Below are 22,920 nucleotides of genomic sequence, written 5' to 3' on the forward strand. Positions count from 1 at the left end.
TAGTATTATTTATTATATCCTTATTATTGTTTCCCTTCAATATCTTAAGTGAAAAGTGATTAAGGTTGAAAACATTGTCCCTACCTAGATAATCGGGATTTGTCTCTGGGATCCATTCTCTCCTGCTCAGACTGAAATGCCTATTGCAGAATTTTAACAAGCAGGTTCAAAGGAAATGAAATGAACCGGCAATAACTTCTGCAAATCTTGCTTTTAATTTCAGTTCCACCAGCCTTTTAGCAAGCAGGCTCACATGTTTCAAAGATGCTTTCTCTCCACCCTTTCCTTCTCGCATGTGACTTACCAACTGCCTATATAACCCAGAAATTTCACTCTTCGTGAGCACCACTTCCTCTTTGCTCAAAACTCTTCATCAGGGAACAGTGGATTTTTTTTGTTCTGCAGAGAAGTGGCTAAATGAACCTGCTGTAGCCGGGAAGAAAAACCACCAAGACCATTGTGGCATCTTAAGGGCCAAAACGTTGCATTAATCCAATCCCTCTTTTACCGCAATAATTCAGTTTGAAGTGGTTGCATTATGAGTCGATGGAAGCCACTAATTGAATTTCTTCTAATCGTGGCTGGAGGTAAGTAGACATCTACAGGCTTGGCTACATGTTACACTTTATTTGCACGTGTTAGAATTATGTTTGTATCAGAGGTGAGTTTCAGCAGGTTCTGACCAGTTCTGGGGAATCGGTAGCGGAACTGGTAGCGGAAATTTTGAGTAGTTCGGAGAACCGATAGTAAAAATTCTGACTGGCCCCGCCCCCATCTATTCTCTGCCTCCCGAGGGCCAGCTGATCGGGAGGAAATGGGGATTTTGCAGTAACCTTCCCCTGGAGTGGGGTGGGAATGGGGATTTTGCAGTAACCTTCCCCTGGAGTGGGGTGGGAATGGAGATTTTGCAGTATCCTTCCCCTGGAGTGGGGAGGGAATGGAGATTTTGCAGTATCCTTCCCCTGGAGTGGGGTGGGAATGGAGATTTTACAGTAACCTTCCCCTGGAGTGGGGAGGGAATGGAGATTTTGCAGTATCCTTCCTCTGGAGTGGGGTGGGAATGGAGATTTTACAGTATCCTTCCTCTGGATTGGGGTGGGAATGGAGATTTTATAGTATCCTTCCCCTGGAGTGGGGTGGGAATGGAGATTTTATAGTATCCTTCCTCTGGAGCGGGGTGGGAATGGAGATTTTACAGTATCCTTCCCCTGCCACGCCCATCAAGCCATGCCACACCCACCAAGCCACACCCACAGAACCGGTAGTAAAAAAAATGAAACCCTTCACTGGTTTGTATACAAGTGAAGATTCAGTTTTCACTATCCCGGAAGTAGGCTTGTCAGAGATTAAGGTAAACAACGGGTGGGGAAAAAAAATCTGTTGTGAAATAACTTTTTTCCAACCTTTTGTCCTTGACTTACAACCATTTGTGTAGTTCTAAGCTACATCACTGAAAAAAGTGACTTATGGCCGTTTTTCGCACTTACGACCATTGCGGCATCCCAGGGTCACGTGATCACCTTTTGCGACCTTCTGACAAACAAAGTCAAGGGGGGAGCCAGATTCACTTAACAACCGTTTTAGTAATTCGACAACTGCAGTGATTCACTTTACAAGTGCGGCAAGGAAGGTCGTTCAATGGGACAAAACTCATTTAGCAACTGTCACATTGAAGAGTGGCAATTTTGACCTCCATTGTGGTTCATAAGTCGAGGACTACCTGTATTTAACCAAGTATGTTGGGACTGAGAACATTGTGCTCATTTTCCCCTCTTTGGACTTTTGTAATGAGTGTTTGTTCTAAAGCAATCTTGGGATCTCAAGTGACGCAAAAGAGAGAGCTCATTTTAGATCCAAGGTTTATCGAATCCACCTTGGGCAAAGAGTCACTGGCCCCCTCAACAAGTGCATCTTTTACTAATCTTGGTTAGACAGGACCTTAGAGAGAAATCAGGGACTTGCAATGAGTAAATACAGGTAGTCCTCAAGTTATGACCACAATTGAGCCTAAAATTTATATTTTTGTGCAGTGGTGAAATCTAACATTTGTTACTACCGGTTCTGTGGGAGTGGCTTGGTGGGGAGGGGGTAATATGATTGGGTGGGCATGGCCATTTTTTTTTTTTACTTTTAAAACCATTTTTTCTACAACCTCTTCGGTGAAGAAGTTGTAAAAAAATGCTTTCAAAAGCCTCTGACGAACCCAGCTAAATTGCCTGATCGGCAGAGGCTTTTTTTTCTTTTAAATGCCTCTGACGATCAGGCAACTCAGCTGGGATCATCAGAGGCTTTTTTTTTTTTTTTTTACTTTTAAAAGCATTTTTTTGGCCGAAGAGGCGATCCGGTCCGAACCGGAAGCATTTCACCCCTGTTTTTGTGTGAAAAATTTGTTAAGTGACTTTTGCCCCATTTTACGACTTTTCTTGCCATATTTGTCAAGTGAATCACTGCAGTTGTGAAGTTAGTAACAACGTTGACGAGTGAATTTGGTTTCCCCGTTGACTTTGCTCCTCAAAAGGTTTCAAAAGGGGACTCCAGGACACTGCAACCATCATAAATAGGAACCAGTTTGTCAAACATCCAAATGTAAATCACGTGACCATGGAGCTGCTGCGACGGTCATAAGTCTGAACAGCGGTCATAAGCCGCTTTCCCCAGTGCCGTTGTAACTTGGAATTGTCAGTAAACGGACCGTTGTAAGTCGAGGACCACCTGTATAGAAGTAATTGCAGCAGGATAACCAATGGCAATGGGCACACAGCACATTTCGTGGTAGGACTGTTTTCATTCAATGCAAAAAACGGGCAGGCAAACGCTTTCAATTCGGCAGTATGGAAAACCCCCTGTGATGGGAGAGTGTGAGAAACAGGAAATTGAAGGCTCTTGTGTGACTCTCTTTTGCAACTGAAAGAAATACTCCAGTAGAAATAGAGTTAGTATGAAATTGATTCACAAAATTATATGAGAAATTCTGAACGGATTTATGTAAAGCACTCTCCTCCCAGCAGCATAAACTCTAACAGAAACTCTAACAAAATAGAGCATATGACGGCCGTAGCCAGGGGGGCTTTTTGTCAGGTTCGCCTGATACGCCAGTTGCGCCCCTTTCTGGATCGGGACTCCCTACCCACGGTCACTCAAGCGCTCGTCACTTCTCGTCTGGACTATTGTAACACTCTCTACATGGGGCTCCCCTTGGGGTGCACCCGGAGGCTCCAACTGGTGCAGAATGCGGCCGCGCGGGGGATTATGGGAGCGACGGGGCGCTCCCATGTGACTCCTCTCCTGCGCGAGCTGCATTGGCTTCCGGTGGACTTCCGGGTGCGCTTCAAGGTGTTGGTGATCACCTTTAAAGCGCTCCATGGCTTAGGGCCGGGGTACTTACAGGACCGCCTTCTGCCACCAATTGCCTCCCACCGGCCAGTTCGCTCCCACAGAGAGGGCCTCCTCAGGATGCCGTCGGCCAGACAATGTCGGCTGGCGACCCCCAGGGGGAGAGCCTTCTCTGTGGTGTCACCTACCCTCTGGAACAATCTACCCCCAGAGATACAAGTGATCCCAGACCTCCGGACTTTTCATCGGGCCCTTAAAACCTACTTTTTTCAGTTAGCTGGGCTGTTCTGATTTTATGGTTGGTTTTAAATTTGATATTGATTTTAATTGAAATGTTTTAAACTATGGGCCAAATTTTATTTAATTATTTTAAATCTATTTTAACTTTTGTGTATGAATGTTTTATATTTGGCTGTTCACCGCCCTGAGTCCGGAAGGAGAAGGGCGGTATAGAAATCTGAAAAATAAAATAAATAAATAAATAAATAAAATAACAAAGTTGGAAGAGACCTTGGAGATCTTCTGGTAGTTCAATCCCCTCCTCAAGTAACTGACCCTATACCAGTGATGGCTAACCTTTTTGCCGTCGCGTGCCAAAAGCGGGAGGAGCACGGGGGGGTCACACGCATGCGTGCCCACACCCATAATCCAATGCATCCGCCCCTCCCCACGCATGCGCACATGCCCCCCCTGCGCTCCTCCCACTTTTGGCATGCAATGGCCCGGTGGGCCTGGTAGGCCTGTTTTTTGCCCTCGCCAGGCTCCAGAGGCTTTCTTGGAGCCTGGGGAGGGTGAAAACAGCCTTCCCCACCCGCCCTGGAGGCCTGCCCATTTGCCGACTTCCGGAAGGCCTGAAAATCAGCTGTGCGTGCCGGAACTGAGCTAGGGTATCAGTCACGTGCCCACTGATATGGCTCCGTGTGCCACAGGTGGCACGTGTGACATAGGTTCGCCATCCCGGCCCTATACCATTGCAGACAAATGGTTGTCCAATCTCTTCTTTAAAAAATTCAGTGTTGGAGCATCCACAACTTCTAGAGGCAAGCAGTTCCACTGGTTAAATGTTCTCACTGTTAGGAAATTTCTTCTTTGTTCTAGGATGCTTCTCTCCTTGATTAGTTTCCACCCATTGCTTCTTGTCCTGCCCTCAGGTGCTTTGGAGAATAGCTTGACTCCCTCTTCTTTGTGGAAGCCCCTGAGATATTGGAATACTGCTATCATGTCACCCCTGCTCCTTCTTTTCATTAAACTAGACATACCCAGTTCCCGCAACTGTTCTTCATATGTTTTAGCTGCCAGTCCCCTAATCATCTATGTTACTCTTCTCTGCACTCTTTCTAGAGTCTCAACATTTTTTTTACATCGTGGCGACCAAAACTAAATGCAATATTCCAAGTGTGGCCTTACCAAGGCTTTGTAAAAGCGATAATAATAAAGATTATAATCTTTCCATAATTACAGTTCCATAGTGGTGAGCAAATTCAGAAGGTACACCAAGAACTTAGGCTAAGGAGAAAGGTGTTCCTTTTTTTTTTTTTTTTTTTGAGGTACATGAAGCAGCTCAGGGACATACAAGGTAACAAAAGCTGATGGAAAACTAACTCTCTTTTCGTCTACAGCAGTTTTTTCTTGCACTGGTCACGTGCTGGATGGAGAGACTCCAGGTAGGACAACCCTACGCCCCACCTCATTTCTGCAGAGAGCACCACTTCCAGATCGCTCCCCTCCTTCCAATTCCCAAGCCACGATTCGTCCATACAGTCATTCACAAGCTTTGGCTAATCGATTAGGCCATGGCATAGCACGAGGAATTCCTTCAGCGCCCACAGCTGAGATGTTAAAGGCAGAGTCCATTCCACTGACAAAATCACAGGCTGTGTGGAACCCCGTAGAGGCTGCAAGGACAACACTTTTGCCATCTGAGCCTCAAACTGATTGGACCGAAACCCACAAAACAAGAACGGTGTCTCAAGAAACAACCTCAACACCGCCGCTATCAGCTAGTCGGAAAAAGGTGACTCCTGTTCTGAGCACAACCAAGGAAAATGCGAATAAGACGACTGTCTCCAGGGCTACTGAGCAAGACACTACGAAGCTGAGGAAACACACAACCGTTGAGAAGACAAGTTCGGCAACACACAAGAGCATGACTTCTTCGCCTACGCCAACAAGTCAAACTGGACCAACATTGGCACCTCAACCATCACCCGCTCTGACGGGCACTTACAGTGTTTCCAACGGAACTGCAGATTGTGTTAAAGCTTTAGTTGGCTTGACGATGATCGTTACAAACACAAAAACGGTAAGCTGCTGTGTAGCTCTTCCCACCCTCTTCCTTTCTTTTTGTTCCTTGTATTGTCAGAAAGGGTTTAATCCAGTCTTCCCCAGTCTGCTTCCAGTCAGGTGACCCTAAAAATTAAGTTTTTTTAAAAAAATGAGAGAAGTCAGAATCAGAATCGAGCTGGAAGGGTCCTTGGAGGTCTTCTAGTCCAGCCCCCTTACTCAAACAGGAGATTCTATACCAGTGATGGGAAACCTATGGCATGTATGCTGGAAGTGGCATGTAGAGCCATCTTTCCGGGCATGCCAGGCAGTGGTGGGTTCCTCCCGGTTCGGCCCGGTTCAGCTGAGCCGGTAGCGGTGACGATACGATGTCACCAAACCGGTTCTCTTTGTTCGGGAGCTGGGCCCTCCCACCCTCCCCGTGTTATTCTTACCTTTTATTTGGCCCCATCCCCAATCTATTCGCTGCCTCCCGAGTCCCAGCTGATCAGCTGGAAGGAAGAAAACTGTTTAAACTCTTGCCGCGGAGCTTCAAAGGGCCGCCCTACAGCTGATCAGTATTAAACAGCAGTGTGGTGGTAGACCGGTGCCTCCAAAAACAACGCTCCAAAAACAAATGAGTAGACCAGTACATCTCTGCAAGCAGTTAAAAGCCTAGTAAACCAGTACCTCTGCTAAATCCTAAAGAATTGTCACATGATCATCAAACCACACCCACAAAATAAGCCACGCCCACAGAACCCGTAGTAAAAAAATTTAGAACCCACCTGTGATGCCAGGTATCACCCATTGCTCTCCTGGGTTCTGGCGGGAACATGCGCGCCAGCCAGCTGGTCTTCACAAGCATGTGCATGCCGGAAACTGGAAGAGCAGCTCCCTGGCATGCATGCATGTGCATGGAAGCTGAGCTTCTGTTTTCTGGTGCACGCATGCGCACCAGCCAGCTGGTTTCGTGTGTGCATGTGCTCCAGAAACCAGAAGACCAGGTGACTGGCGTGCATGTGCACACTGGAAACTGGAAGCTCAGATTCCCGGTGCGCACATGCACGCCGGGGAGCTGTTCTTCCGGTTTCCAGCACTCCCTTGTGTGCGTGCTTGCGCGCGCTCCCGTTTCAGCACTCCGTGCCAAAAAGGTTCAGGAAAACTGTACCATTTCAGACGTCTTACAGTCTCTTCTTAAAAACCTCCAGTGATGGAGAGCTCACAACATCTGAAGGCAAGCTCTTCCATTGATTATGTAATTGTCCTCCCTGTTAGGAAGTTTCCCCTCAATTCCAGGTTGCTTCTCTCCTTGTTTAGTTTCCATCCGTTGTTTCTTGTTTTGCCCTCTGGTGCTTTGGAGAATAATTTGAACCCCTCTTCTTTGTGGCAGCCCCTCAAATATTGGAATAATGCTATCATGTCCACCTCCCTAGTCCTTTTCTCTAGACCAATGATGGCTAATCTTTTTGCCATCGTGTGCCAAAAGCGGGGAGAGCACGGGGGGGGGGTGTCCGCACACACGTGTGCCCACACCCATAATTCAATGCGCCGTGTCCCACCGTGCATGCATGCGTGACCCTCCTGCGCTCCCCCGCTTTTGGCACACGATGGCATGGTGGGCCAAGTAGGCCCATTTTTTGCCCTCCCCAGCAGGGGTGGGTTCTAAATTTTTTTACTACCGGTTCTGTGGGCGTGGCTTATTTTGTGGGTGTGGTTTAGAGGTCATGTGACTAAGTGGGCGTGGCTAGCTGGTCAGAGTCATTTCTGGAAGGTCCTCGCACTTACGACCAGTCCTCACACTTACGACCCGACTCCTTTGTTTGCTTTTAACACTGATCAGCTATAGGATGGCCCTTTGAAGCCCCGCGGCAAGAGTTTGAACAGTTTTTTTCCCTCTAGTCATCAGCTGGGACTCAGGAGGCAGCAATAGATTGGGGGTGGGACCAAATAAAAGGTAAGAATAACGTGGGAGGGCGGGGGGGGAGAACCGGTTCGGTGACATCATATCGTCACCGCTACTGGCTCGGCCGAACCGGGCCGAACCGGGAGGAACCCACCACTGCTCCCCAGGCTCCAGAGGCTTTCTTGGAGCCTGGGGAGGGTGAAAATGGCCTTCCCCACCCCCCCAGAGGTGGGCCCAGAACGCCTGAAAATCAGCTGGCCAGCTGAAATAGGGCAATGCTCATTTGCCCACAGATACGGCTCCGCGTGCCATAGGTTCGCCATCCCAGCTCTAGACTATTCATACCCAAATCCTGCAACCGTTCTTCATATGTTTTTGTCTCCAGGCCTTTAATCCTCTTAGTTGCTCTTCTTTGCACTTTTTCCTAAGTCTCAACATCTTTTCTGTAATGTGGGGACCAAATAGGTGTAGCTAATCATTCTCTCTTGCTCTAAATTGGTAAGCAATAATAATTTGTCAGTTTTTCGGTTGAAATTAATGCACTGACGTCTTGCCTATTTCACAGGGCGATCTAGAATATTTTAATATTGATCCCAACGTCACACACACTGCAGGATATTGTGGATCTGGTCAATCGATGCTCAACATCTCGTTTGAAGGTGGCTTCGTTCATTTTATTTTTACTAAGGTAAGGTTTTCTTCAGAAATGGGGCAGGTTGTCCTCGACTTACAACAGTTCATTTAATGACCATTAAAGTGACAGCGGCACTGAAAAGGTGACTTTTGACCATTTTTCATATTTACGACCATTGCAGCATCCTGGGGGGGGGGGGGGCAGGGGTTCACGTGATCAAAATTCGGACACTTAACAATTGACTCATATTTATGACAATTGCAGTGACCTGCAGTCACGTGATCCCATTTTGCGACCTTCTGACAAGCAAAGTCAAGAGGGGAGCCAGGTTCACTTAACAACCATGTTACTCACTTAACAACTGCAGTGATTCATTTAGCAACAGTGGCAAGAAAGGTCGTGAAATAGGACAAAGTTCACTTCAAAAAATGTCTCACTTCACAACATAAATTTGGGGCTCAAACTGTGGTAGTAAGTCGAGGACTACCTGTATATGGGAGAATTGAGGGCTTTGGAATCCTCTTCAAATAAATGACTCAATGAACATGCCAGAATCCACGGTTAACAAAATCATGATTAATTCAATTGATACATCCATATAGCTAAATAATTGTTTTGCTGAAGTTAGGTCAAGTTTCCTAAAGACACAAAATGGTGTATCGAGCAGGTAGAAAATACAACACACACAGAATTAAACTCACCACAAGGGTTCTATTCATATTCATATTGACTTTGAACTTCTTACTTTAATGTTGTGAAATGCTTGGCTTTAGTTTTATTTGTATAAGATTCTCCCTCAAATGTTCTTTCAAGAGAAGAGCTCAAACCATAGTTATCGACATACAGTACATGTATCACTTTGCATATGCCAACAACCCCAGTGAAGGACTAAAATAAATGCAGACCTATTTAACTAAAACAAGTCCAAACCACAGCAAATTCAGCCTTCTCCAATGGAAAATTGATCGTAGCTAGCTTCCTTAAGTCTTGTTTTGAACATTAGTGAATTAGTTACAAGTTTAGGTACAGTATAAAAACGAACTAAGACTAAGCCACAAAGCTTCCACTTCTTGGAATCAACAAGCCAACATTAAAACAGGTTTCTAAACTGTAGTTTTCTTCCCTTAACAAAGTCATGTTTTTTATCCATTGACTCCGTTCTGTATATCACATAAAGCTGGTAAAATATGATATGGAAAACAGAATACATACCAAGGGACACACAATATATCTCTTTAAGGGAAAGGTAGGTTATAAACTTCTGGGATAGAAAAATGTGTTGTATCATTGGGGAATAGTGAAGTAAAATGTGTAAATAAATACTAGATAAAATAATGCAATACATCCCCACTGCAAAGGGGTGGGTTCTACTTACCTTTACTACCAGTTTGTAGCATTTTTTTTCTACCAGTTCGCCCAAACCAGTAGTTTTTATCACTACCGGTTCGCCTGAACCGGTGCGAACTGGTAGCATTTCACCCCTGCCTTTCTCCTTCCAATTTTCCATCATGTGATTTCCTTTCCATTTTTAATCTGGCAGTTCCATAAAGCTATTTTAATTTTTCATGGTTCATGGATTACGATGAATCATAATGCATTTCTCTACTTCTGGGAGCATCCGGTTGTAAGCTGTGCTTCGTGGCTTGTTCAAATGCATTCAATCTGGAGTATCTGCAGAGGAGAAGATACAAATAATCAAGATGGTGGACACATGAGCACATGAGGGGCTTCAATAACATATACACGGGGTGAAACCAGGCTTAATAGTAGTAACTGTGAGAAGGATCTTGGAGTCTTAGCGGACAACCAATTAAATATGAGCTAACAGTGTGCGGCAGCAGCCAAAAAACCTAATGCAATCCTAAATTGCATTAACAGAGGGATACAATAAAGATCAAATGATGTACTAACACTCTATAAAGCCTTAATAACACCACACCTAAAGTACTGCAACCAGTTTTGCTCACCACACTATAAAAAAGTTGTTGAGACTCTAGTCTAGAAAGAGTGCAGAGAAGAGCAACCAAGGTTGCTTGGACAGGGGACTCCAGGGGACTCCAGGGTACTGGAGACTAAAACATATGAAGAACAGTTGCAGGAACTGGGCATGGCTAGTCTAGTGAAGAGAAGAGAAGGACCAGGGGAGACATGATAGCAGTGTTCCAGTATTTGAGGGGCTGACACAGAGAGGAAGGGGTCAAGCTATTTTCTAAAGCACCTGAAGGCCAGACAAGGAAGAATGGATGGAAACTGAACAAGGAGAGATTCAACCTGAAAATAAGGAGAAATTTCCTGACAGGGAGAACAATCAACCCATGGAACAGAAGTTGCCTTTGGAAGTTGTGGGAGCTTCATCTCTGGAAGCTTTCAAGAAGAGACTGGACTGCCATCTGTCAGAAATAGTGTAGGGCAGTGTTGGTGAACCTTTTCGAGTGCCGAAACGGGAGCACGCATGCATGCATGCATGTGTGTGTGCCGGAAACCGGAAGAGTAGCCGCCCGGCGCACATATGTGTGCCAGGTGGCTGCTCTTCTGGTTTCCGGCGTATGCATGTGCACCGGTCACCTGGTCTTCAGGTTTCTAGCATGCATGCATGCATGAAGACCAATTGGCCCGTGTGCATGCGTGTGCTGGAAACTGGAAGAACAGCCGCCCGGTGTGCATGCCTCCTGCAGCCCCCCGCATTGAACTCCATTTTCACTGGCAAAGGGCTGCAGGAGGCCGTTGCGGCCAAAAACGGAGCTCGGGAGCCCATTTTCACTGGCAGAGTGCTCAGGCCACAGGTGCCCTGACACGAGTGATGTCTGCCCCCCCCCGAGGTCAAACACAACCCTGATGCGGCCCTCAATGAAATCTGTGGGGATGGTGTGATCTCAGTGGTCGGTAAACCACGCTGGCTAAACAACGTTAACACAAAGTCCTAATCTTATCAGAAATGTAAAGACAGGATGTCTGGCAGAGACCCTATCTCAGATATGCAAGGCATGGGGACCCAGCACGTAGGCATTGTTTGTCACAGGAAAGAACATGAGGGAAACACGAGGGGTCCATATGGAATTCACGAGCTTTCTTTAGCCAATCAGTACAAGTAAACGTCGATTAATGTTTTGCCATGATAGTTGTAAAATGACAATAAAAGGGAGCCTTTTGAATGGGGTCAGGGTGCCTTGAACAAGGGGCCTTCCCACCGAGGGGCCTTCCCGTGAACCATCTTCCTGCCTACGCGTCTTTCTTCATCGAAACAACAGAAATCGAGTTTGACAGCCCTGCTGTACAGAATAATGGAGTAAGCCCCTCTCTATCTCTCCAACCCCCTGCATTTCAAATAAAGGCTCGGCTTCTAGTGTTTGTTCTGTCTCTTTGCTTCTCTGCAAGTGAAGTATTATTTCACTCAAGTAAGATCTTAGAAAAGGCGGTGCGGTTAAGAGGCACCTCGATGGCTTTGGCGAAACAATGATGGCAAATCTTGAGTTGGCTAAGCCTTCCCATTGCCCTCCGAGGCCCGTGTTGCTAAAGGTACTGAATTGCATAATCCTTTCATGATTCAAGAGGAGGGTGAAATCTGCTCCTTGAAATGTGAGTAGGTATGAAGTTTCTCCCCCATTTCCTCAAGAAGTATCTTTACCAACCAGAATCTGAGTTACTGGATTCCTAGTATTTAGGTGACGTTTAATTTTCTTTCATTATGAGCACTCAAAAAAGGTAAAATATAGAAAAAAGTTTGGAAAGAAAAAGACCTGGCCATACCATAAAGACTGGTGGCATTCACACAATGCAGATGGGTGGGTATTATTTTATTATTACGTTTTATTTTTATTTTATTTTTTCTATATTGGGTTTGATTTTCTGTAAACTGCCTAGAATCGCCATGAGACAGTTAGGTGGCTATATAAATTTTCCTAAATAAATAAACACCTATAATCAGACTATGTTCTGCCCCAGCTACGGACCCCAAAGAATGCAGCACACACAAAGTCCGTTCAAACCTTAGTTTACTAAATAAACCAGTCTTTTACAACAACGGCTGTTAATTAACTGCATTAACAGCTGCCAAGAATTCAAAGAATAATACTGAAAGCTTACTGTGGTTGGCAGAATGTCCAGAAGCAATTTGCAGGAAGCTGATAAGATAAGCAAGACAAGACACGAAGGTATGTGAACAAAGTTGTTCCCTGCAAATTGCTTCAGTCGGCGTTCCTCCTTAAATAGGCTAAGGGAGTGGCCAATGAGCCTCAAGCCTTACTCTCGAGGAGACCTCCTCCTGAGGAGCCACTCCTGCATTTTAGCAGTTCTGCGTGCCCGTGCATCGAGAAGAGGTTCCTCCTCTTCGTCCTCTTCACTTAAGGGAGCTTCTGGAGGTTCTGAAGGCCCTGGCTGAATCCCCGCCTCTGGCACTACATCTTCTCCAGCCTCCTCGCTGTCCAACTTGAGTGCCAGCTGCACAGGCTGCTGGTGCAGCACCACACCAGCCTCCTCGCTGTCTGAATCAGCTACTAGCTGCACAGGCCGCTGACGGGCCACAACAGACTGCTGAATTAAACTTTGTTCTGAGCTGTGCAAAACTTGAAATCATAAACCTACCAAGTGGGTTGATTTTAGACCAAGAAGGTGGAGAGAAAAAGATTAATCGTGCTTAGCAAAAGCATTTGAAAAGACTTTCCCCAGTCTCCTGAAGGGTGTTGTATGAATGCAGCCACTGATTCAAAGAAAAAGGCTCAAATTCACCCATCGTGGTAAGCCATAATATGGTGGCTTGCTTTAGGCTTTATTTGTTACAGGCATGCAACCCTGGATGTGCCAGGAAGGGTATGGAGAGCAATAGTGAACTATGAACCATATTGAATTTGCAGAAATGCCATAATTTATGTACTTGCTTCACACATCAGAACACAAACACAATGGTGACCTTTGCTTCACGATGTCGTAGAGGAGAATCATGTCCCTTATGTTGTGTTCTGCCCCAGCTACGGACCCCAAAGAACACAGCACACACAAAGTCTATACAAAACTTAAACTTACTAAAATAACTTAGTCTTTTCCAAACAAAGGCTGTTAATAAACTTTTTTAACAGTCTACAAGAAAACAAAGATAAAGTAATCACAATCTTACTAAGGTTGGCAGAAAGCTCAGAAGCAATTTGGAGAGAATCCAGACGCGAAGGAGAATGAACTAAAGTTGTTCCCTACAAATTGCTTCAGTCGGCGTTCCTCCTTAAATAGGCTAAGGGAGTGGTCAATTAGCCCCAAGCCTTACTTTCGAGGAGACCTCCTCCTGAGGGGCCACTCCTGCCTTTTGGCAGCTCTGTGCGCCTGTGCATCAAGAAGAGGCTCCTTCTCTTTGTCCTCTTCACTTAAAGGAGCTTCTGGAGGTTCTGAAGGCCCTGGCTGAATCCCTGCCTCTGGCACCACATCTTCTCCAGCCTCCTCATTGTCTGACTCGAGTGCCAGCTGCACAGGCTGCTGGTGCAGCACCACACCAGCCTCCTCGCTGTCAGAATCAGCTACAATCCGCACAGGCCACTGACGGGCCACAACATGTTGTGCCTTTATGAGGTTCAGTGTGATATGTGAAATCCAGTCTCTGTGGACTATAAGCCATAATTTATGCACAGGTATTGTGTTCCCCCGAAAATAAGACCGGGTCTTATATTAATTTTTGCTCCAAAAGATGCATTAGGGCTTATTTTCTGGTTAGGTCTTATTTTGGGGAAAATATGGTACTAAATGCAACCATCTGGCTGACAATCTTAACTGGGGCTTATTTTGGGGGTAGGGCTTATATTACGAGCATCCAGAAAAATCATGCTAGGATTTATTTTCTGGTTGAGTCTTATTTTCGGGGAAACAGGGTAGTACTTGATTCATGACCACAATTGAGCCCAAAACATCTGTTGTTAAGTAAGACAGCTGTTTTTGCCCCATTTAACGACCTTTCTTGCCACCATTGTTAAGTGAATCGCTGCAGTTGTTAAGTTAGTAGCATGGTTGTTAAGTGAATCCGGCTTCCCCGTTGACTTTACTTGTCAGAAGGTCACAAAAGGGGATCATATGACCCTGCAACCGTCATAAATATGAACTGTTTGCCAAACATCCACATTTTGATCAGGTGACCAAGGGGGGAATGCTTGCAACAGTGGTGTGAAAAATGCTCATGCATCACTTTTTTTCAGTCCCGTTGTAACTTTGAATGGTCACTAAATGAATTGTTGTAAGTTGAGGACGACCTGTAGCTTGTTGAATCTGGTGAAGAAGGTGGCATGCAATTCGGCGTAAAGAAATAATAAGTTGGTGTAAATAAATGATAAAACACATTTTGCTTAACTATGATTTGCAGAGCAAAGCACAGTTAGCTGAATTCACACAAATTGCTAAACTCCTATAGTTTGTAAACTACAGTGGCTGGAGATTGACATAACATGCTCAGCTTAAATGAAACTAATCGGTGAAGTCAGCTTGGTGTAGCAGTGAAGCTGCTGGATGCAAAAGATCAGCCTTGAAAAATATAAAGGCATAATGTGATGCATGAATCCAAGCTAATACTAAGAAGTCATTGGGATTAAAAAAAAAAAAAACACCTTTATTTCTCTTTCCATTATTATTTCCAGAAAGAAAAGATCTATTATATCAGCATGATTGAAGCTTCTTTGACCGTTCTCTCGCAAGGTAGGTACCAGGTTGTCTTCTACCTATTCAGGTGATTGCTAAAGTGGAATCCATCTCTCCCTGAGATACTGGCACAACTAAATGCTGGATTACAAATACAACATAGAATCACAGGTCTGGAAGCGACCTTGGTGGGGAGGTCTTTTAGTCCAAAACCCCTACTCAAAGCAGATCTTATATCATCCCAAATGGTTTTCCAATCTATTTTTAAAAACTTCCATTGATAGACTAGAATAGAATAGAATTCTTTATTGGCCAAGTGTGATTGGACGCACAAGGAATTTGTCTTTGGTGTATATGCTCTCAGTGTACATAAGGAGAATGAAATACATTCATCAAGAATAAAAAGATACAACACTCAGTGATAGTCAAGGTTACTAATAAGCTATCAAATCGTACTAGGAAGCAAATAAAAACAATATAAATTGAAAGAAACAAGCAACATGGTTATAGTCATAAGTGGGAAGAGATAGAGATAGATAGATAGTAAGGAAGAGAAGAATAGTAGTAATACAGTCTTAGTAAATTATTTGGCAGTGTTGTGGGACCACCCCAATTATGCCCTTGAAGTGATGTCCCAGTGCCTGGAGGCCGTGAGGATCTGGATGGGGAGGAACAGGCTCAAGCTCAACCCTTCCAAGACTGAGTGGCTGTGGCTCCCGGCAACCCGATATAGTCAGTTGACTCCATCACTGACTATTGGGGGTGAGTCATCTAAAGCACAGCTCAGTGTTGTGCAAAAACCGGGAATTAGTTTTAAGGTTTGGTATTGCAGAGACACAGAGATACACCAGAGATAAAATTAGCCGCAAAGATCAACAGTGATGTGTCTTTCTCTGCAAATTTCAGGTTTTATGTACAACGGAATTAAAAACGACCACCTCTTTTCCACATCTGTGGGAAGCTCCTTCAAGTGTCTCAGTAAGCAAACGGTGGGCTTGGCCAGCAACTTTCAACTGCAGGCTGCCAATTCCCAGCTTCAAGCCTTTGATATCGTAAATAACCAATTTGGAAAAGGTTAGTATATGCAACCCCCGGGGTTCCTATGATTAAGAGTTTCCTGCTGAGGGCACAAAGGGGCATTTTCACACCATGATCTCCAGGTCTTGGGGTAGATGCGGAGCGATGACGTTTTCACTGATTCTCTCTCAGCCGTGCTGCATTTAATCCAAACCAATTTTGCATGCATATAAATATGTGCATAGGACTCCCTTAATAAATTTCCCAGTAGCCCTCAAAAGAACAAATGCTTTTATAATTTTCAGATGTACAGACTACCAGGAGGCAACACATAGACTTAGAAATTAGAATAACTTTATTGTCACTTTGAATGTACACTGACCGGCATACATTAAAATCAGAGGTGGGTTTCAGCAGGTTCTGACCACTTCTGGAGAACCGGTAGCGGAAATTCTGAGTAGTTCGAAGAACCAGTAAATACCACCTCTGACTGGCCCTGTCCCCATCTATTCTCTGCCTCCTGAGTACCAGCTGATCAGGAGGAAATGGGGATTTTGCAGTATCCTTCCTCCAGGAGTGGGGTGGGATGGAGATTTTACAGTATCCTTCCCCTGCCATGCCCACCAAGCCACACCCACCAAGCCATGCCACGCCCACCAAGCCACACCCACAGAACTGGTATTAAAATTTTTTGAATCCCACCACTGATTAAAATGGAATTTCGTTGCATACAGTTCTCAAAGCGTCTCCATCTCTAATTAGAAGAGGGTCTCTGCCTCTAACACGACCACTTTCAATCTTATTGGAATTGTCAAGATTCATAGCCTTATTATTTATTTTTATCATACCTTTGTTGTTTACATAAATAACTGATAAGCGAACGTATGCAACACACCTTCCTCCTCCTATTTTCATCACAAGAAGAACAATCCTGTGAGGTGGGTTGAACTGAGAGAGAGTGACTGGCCCAAAGTCATCCAGCCGGCTTTCATCCCTAAAGCGGGACTTGAACTCATGGTCTACTGGCTTTCTAGTTTGGTGCCTCAACCACTAGACCAGGGGTCTGCAACCTTAAACACTCAAAGAGCCATTTAGACCCATTTCCCACAGAAAAGAAAACACCGGGAGCCACAAAACCCTTCCTGTGCCTGACTATTTCCTGAGCCACAAAACTAGCATATGTAGTTGAATTAAACATTCTGTTTTCTTTTGAAACCTTTATTTTCTTGGATTTATCCATGGTTGGCCTACCGGGGGTTGAAAAGCTCAATAAATTGCATGCTGGCAGGTGTCGCACATTGGCGGTTGTGACGCATATTTTGAGTGACAAGGAGCTGCAGCAGAGGGGTGAAAGAGCCACATGAGGCTCCAGAGCCGCAGGTTGCTGACCCCTGCACTAGACCAAACTGCCTTTCTAAGGATTTGCTATAGTTGAAATGATTTTAACTGGTACGAAGATAACTTTCACATATGGTGCTCACAAGGTCTGGGATAATTCTCTACAGCTTTATTTGACTAAGATAAAAATCACCGTGGAAGATGAAAATCACTGTGGAATCAAATGATGCTTCTTTATTAAAGTCTAATATTTTTTTCCGAATTGCAGAAGAGGAGTGCACTTTGGATAGAAACAAGAAGTTGATCCCAGCAACTATTGGCTTCAGTCTGTCGGGATTAGTTATCATCATCCTGTTCTCCTGTGTGCTTTATAGAAGGAAAGCTCACACCGGATACAGCCGTATCTGAATCCCGAAGTTTATTTATGAATGGGTGTAGTAGCAACAAATGATAAGATGAGGAAGAAGGGGAGATCCTGCTTGCTTTTGCTGTGGCAATCAGATGTGCAAATAGCAGTTGAGCATCTTTAAGAGATTTTTAAATTGCTGACACTTTTTAACACTTGATTGGAAATTAATCAGCTCAATGCAGGTGCAAAGATATCTATTAACTATATACAACAGTAGCAATATTTTTATTTGCTTGGGTGTTATTGCGGTGTTTTAATTCACCTGGATGAATTCAATTAAGATTAGTAGTAATAATGTGTATGTCACATCAGACAGATCTGTCTGCGGTAGACACATTGTTAGAGGTGCTTAGGCAAAAATTTCAACAAACATGTTCTGAACTTTAATAGCGGTATTATAGCACACTGAGGGCAGGACAAGAAGCAATGGGTGGAAGCTTGTCAGAGGGAAATTCAACCTGGAACTAAGGAGGAATTTCCTGATAGTAAGAACAATTAATCAGTGGAATGACTTGCCACCAGAAGTTGTGGGTGCTCCAACACCGAAAGTTTTAAAATAGAGATTGAAGAGCCATTTATTCGGGATGGTGTAAGGCCGTGATAGCGAACCTATGGCAGGTGTGCCACAGGTGGCACGTGGAGTCATCTCTGTGGGCACGCGAGCCGTCGCCCTAAGTCAGCTCCACCGCACAAGTGTGCGTGCCTCCCGCCGGCCAGCTGATTTTTGGGTTCCCCCCCCCCAGCATCCCGTTTTTTGTTCCAGGAGGCTTCAGGGAGGCCTGGTAGGCCCAAAATGGGGCGTGGGGGGGATGCACACGCATGCGCAGGGGGTGAGGGAGCACAGGGGGGTTGTGCACGCAAACACGGGTCAAGGCGCACGGGGGGCATTGCATTATGGTTGTGGGCACGCGCACGCATGCGCACTCTTTCGGCATCTGAGGAAAAAATGGTTAGCCATTGCTCTTATAAGGACTCCTGCCTTATGGGTAGGGGGTTGGACTAAAAGACCTCCAAGGTCTATGGTTCTATGATTGAAATTAATTATTTTACATTACTCCTTAATTAGGGAATAGGCTGCCTGCCCTTCTCTGTTTTCTGAATGTAGGTCATTATTTCACATCTGCTGCCAACTTCAAGGTTACAATAATGGGTGGATACACCCTTTGTACTAAGCCATGACTTCATCATGGCTTATTGAGTAGCCATTAACTGGCTTAGCAATAAATGGTTTATAAAACACCCAGGCTATTTTTTTTTTAATTTTTTTACAAGTTGTGTTGTGTGCTAAAACGAAACCATGTTATGGCATATCATAGCGTGTTAATTCAACCAACTCTGCATGCTTTCACACATACAGATCGTTGCTTCACAATATGCTTGGCCAGAATGGTTAAATTTGGTACTCACTGCATTGTACAAACCCAGGAAAATGAAATACTGAAATAAACCATTTTTCAGTTAACCACAGATTGGTTCAAAAATACATTATCTGTCTCATGTAATTCAATCTACTTCGTCCACTTTTCAAACTGCTGAAAGGCAGAATGGAAAAGGTTGAGCAAATTCTGCCAAATCAGTTGACTTGAGGTTGCACAGCCTTGTATTCACTGGTATTTAATCAATTTTCTCTTAGTTATTCGATAAAAAGCATAACCTTCCTGGAGGATTTTCTTGGCAAAGAATAGAAGTGATCTGCCACTCCTTCCTTCTTGAGATATATTTTAAACTCCCGAGGCTCAGAAAAACACTGTAAAAAAAAGAGAGAACTATTTTCCAAGAAAATATTCCTCTTAAGGCAAATTTGATCTTTCTAAAGTTGTGAAATGTTTTGTTTTTCAGGTGATTTATCTAAATTGTGGAGAAACTAGAAATACATTGCAATGACAAACTATTTTTTTTTTTGTAACTAAGAACACTGCCACTTCCTTGTCAAGTTCCTAGCTTTTGCATTTATTTTTACCTTTTTTTAACTTGGAAGTTTTAACCTGATTTTAATTCATGCTTTTATTCAAGTGTTTATATCAGTGGTGGGTTTCAAATTTTTTTTACTACCGGTTCTGTGGGTGTGGCTTGGTGAGTGTGGCATGGTATGGGGGGCACAGCTAGGTGGGTGTGGCAGGGGAAGGATACAGTAAAATCTCCATTCCCACCCCACTCCAGGGGAAGGATACTGTAAAATCCCCATTCCCTCCCCACTCCAGGGGAAGGTTACTGCAAAATCCCCATTCCCTTCCGATCAGCTGGGATTTGGGAGGCAGAGAGTAGATGGAGGTGGTATTTACCGGTTCGCCAGAACTGGTCAAAACCTGCTGAAATCCACCTCTGGATGGATATATGGTTTTATATGGTTTTATTACAATGTTCTAAACTGTCTAGACTCATTTAGGAGAGATGGCTGGTATAGAAATTTAATTTGCTTTATTGTTTACAATCCCAGACTGTTTCCAACATTTCATTTTTTTTCCTTACCAAACCAAAACTTTGTTCCTTTACTGGTCCTATACAAACCACAAAAGAGGCTGGATTGAATTTTCAAGTAATGTAGCTCAAATAGTCATGCAAAATGTGGATTCTGAAATGAAAATGCTAGTGCTTTACAAATATATGTATTTGCAAAGGAAAAAAAATATGTTTCAAAACTTTCTGCAAGGGTAATCTGTGATCCAAGTCTCCACTATCAGCCTGATCCAATCATGGTTAGGTTTCAAAGTCAGACAACTACTGCCACCTACTGAGCAGGGGTGAAATGTAAAATTTGTTACTACTGGTTCTGTGGGTGTGGCTTGGTGTGTGTGGGGGGGTAATGTGACTGGGTAGGCGTGGCCAACTTTTTTTTTTTTAATTTTTCAAAGCATTTTTTCTAATGCTTTGAAAAACCTCTGCCGATCAGGCAAGTCAGCTGGGCTCGTCAGACACTTTTCAAAGCAGTTTTTTTACCACCTTGTTGTGGATTTAATAAGACCAACACAACTTTTGGGTTAATCAGAGACAATTTGTATATTGCGCAATAGGTTCAAAGCTCTGTACATGAAGCGTTGAACAAAGAAATTAGGTACAATGGTTTTTATACCCTTCTAGACAAAGGATTCTGTTAACTCAGCAATTCATATGGTCATATACATTTGTCATTTTTAATTGACATTTCCTAATTACTGAGTTTCTTTGCAAAACAGTTATAATTCTTTTTGTAGATTACTGAAGCATAGACTCAAATCATCCTCTGACGATAGACAACTTTTAACTCATGTGGATCCCCTTGACCTAACCAACCTTTAAGCTGTATGTCATTAGAATGTTCCTTTCTTCTGACAACTTAGAGGCCTCCTAGAGGAACCAAAAGGATTTTGGCTGAGTTTGTACTTTTTCCAACCGGATGCATTGCTTTTTAGAATAGAGTGAATAGAAAGTTATCCAGTGGTCATCTATCAGAGCCCGCTTCATTTACATTAACCTCTTCGGCCAAGAGGTTGCAGAAAAAAATACTCTGAAAAGCCTCTGACGATCCCAGCTGAGCCACACGATCATCAGAGGCTTTTTTTTCTTTACTTTTAAAAGCATTTTTTCGTCGGAAGAGGTTGTAGAAAAAATGCTTTTAAAGGTAAAAAAAAAAAAAAAAGCCTCTGATGATCGTGCGGCTCAGCTGGGCATGGTGGTGGTGGGGGCCCAGGGATTTTTGCTACCAGTTCTCCGAACCACCCGCCACCATCCCTACCGGATCAGGCGATCCGGTCCGAACCGGGAGCATTTCACCCCTGCTACTGAGGCTTGGTGAAGATAGTGGATCAGATACCTTCCTAAGAGAAGGCAATGGCCAGAATCCTATAATTCTACTTAAGTTAATAATAAATCTCAAACTCTTCAAAAGATGGAGAGAAAAAAGTTTACAAAATAGTTTTACATTCACAGCCCAAGTTTCTTGCTCCGAATAATTATGAGTTTTCATTCCCAATACTTTTCTCTGATGAAAAAAAAAATGCTCTATGTATATTCCTACATTGTACTCGTCCAAGAGGCCAAAAATAAGAAGTCAGGATCCTCACATTACAGACAGGCTCTGTGCTATGAGTCCCATTAATTAAAACAATGCCATCTATCCGGCCCCTGAAAATGGGGGCCTGTCCTGTCCTTGGGAGCAGCATTCCCCCCTCCCTCCCCCATTCATGTCACTGCCATTCCATTACAAACTAATAAAAAAATCGTGAATAAAGAGAGGAACTGGGTTCACCCAATGCATTGACTCCAGGCCCCCCCACTGACACCTGTGCAAGGAAAACGAAGCTTGGTTGGGAGCATGTGTGTGAATAGAAATATAGAAATATAGAAGGAATAGAGTAGAGTAGAGTAGAGTAGAATAGAATAGAATAAATAGAATAGAATAGAATAGAATAGAATAGAATAGAATAGAGCAGAGTAGAATAGAACAGAATGGGAATTCTTTATTGGCCAAGTGTGATTGGACACGCAAGGAATTTGTCTCGGTGCATAGGCTCTCAGTGTACATAAAAAGAAAAGATACGTTCGTCAAGAATCATAAGGTACAACACTTAATGATAGTCATAGATATAGATAGATACATAGATATAGATACAGATATAGAATGGAATGGGAATGGGAATGGGAATGGGAATGGGAATGGGAATAGGAATAGGAATAGGAATGGAATGGAATGGAATGGAATAGAATAGAATAGAATAGAATAGAATAGAATAGAATAGAATAGAATACAATAGAATACAATAGAATACAATAGAATAACAGAGTTGGAAGGGACCTTGGAGGTCTTCTAGCCCAACCCCCTGCTTAGGCAGGAAACCCTACACCACTTCAGACAAATGATTATCCAGCATCTTCTTAAAAAACTTCCAGTGTTGGGTTTATTATTCACAACTTCTGGAGGCAAGTTGTTCCACTGGTTAATTGTTCTCAATGTCAGGAAACTTCTCCTTAGTTCCAGGTTGCTTCTCTCCTTGATTAGTTCCCACCCATTGCTTCTTGTCCTGCCCTCAGGTGTTTTGGGGAACAGCTTGACTCCCTCTTTGTGAGGGTGCTTTAGAAGCGCCCCCAACTCCTTCCTCGACTTTGTCAAAGCCCTGCACAAACCAAGAAACCTGGCTAACGAGACTAAAGCTTTTAATGGGAACGAAGCCATTATGAGGGGAAAAAACACTGGGCAGGGCAGGGCAGGGCAGGGCAGGGCTCTTGGGCGTCAGAGGCACCTGGAAAACCCAGGTGGAGCGCGCCCTGCCCTTCTCCTTGGCGAAGGTTGGACAATTTTTCCTCCGCCCGGGTAGCTCCGCCGCTTCCTTCTCCCCCCGAGCCCGGCCTCCTTTCCGGCTTCGTTGATAGGCCCAAACGCCGCCGCTAACCCGGCCCAAGTTCCCCCGCCTCTGTGCAGCTCCGGCGGGCGCAGGAGGG

The 22,920-nt window shown here is 44.2% G+C and overlaps 1 protein-coding gene across 1 annotated transcript; it reads left to right on the plus strand.

The window, feature by feature from the left end:
• The first annotated feature begins 538 nt into the window (after positions 1-538).
• On the plus strand, positions 539-17,504 carry LAMP3 (lysosomal associated membrane protein 3). The gene is made up of 6 exons (XM_070946095.1): positions 539-587; positions 4,953-5,635; positions 8,067-8,189; positions 14,741-14,798; positions 15,648-15,815; positions 17,365-17,504. The coding sequence occupies exons 1-6, from the start codon at positions 539-541 to the stop codon at positions 17,502-17,504; spliced, it is 1,221 nt and encodes a 406-aa protein (XP_070802196.1).
• Positions 17,505-22,920: the final 5,416 nt, after the last annotated feature.

The sequence above is a fragment of the Pituophis catenifer genome, unplaced genomic scaffold, assembly GCF_029215685.1.
Source record: "Pituophis catenifer annectens isolate HBS135680 unplaced genomic scaffold, rPitCat1.0.hap2 SCAF_6, whole genome shotgun sequence".
Classification (NCBI taxonomy): domain Eukaryota; kingdom Metazoa; phylum Chordata; class Lepidosauria; order Squamata; family Colubridae; genus Pituophis; species Pituophis catenifer.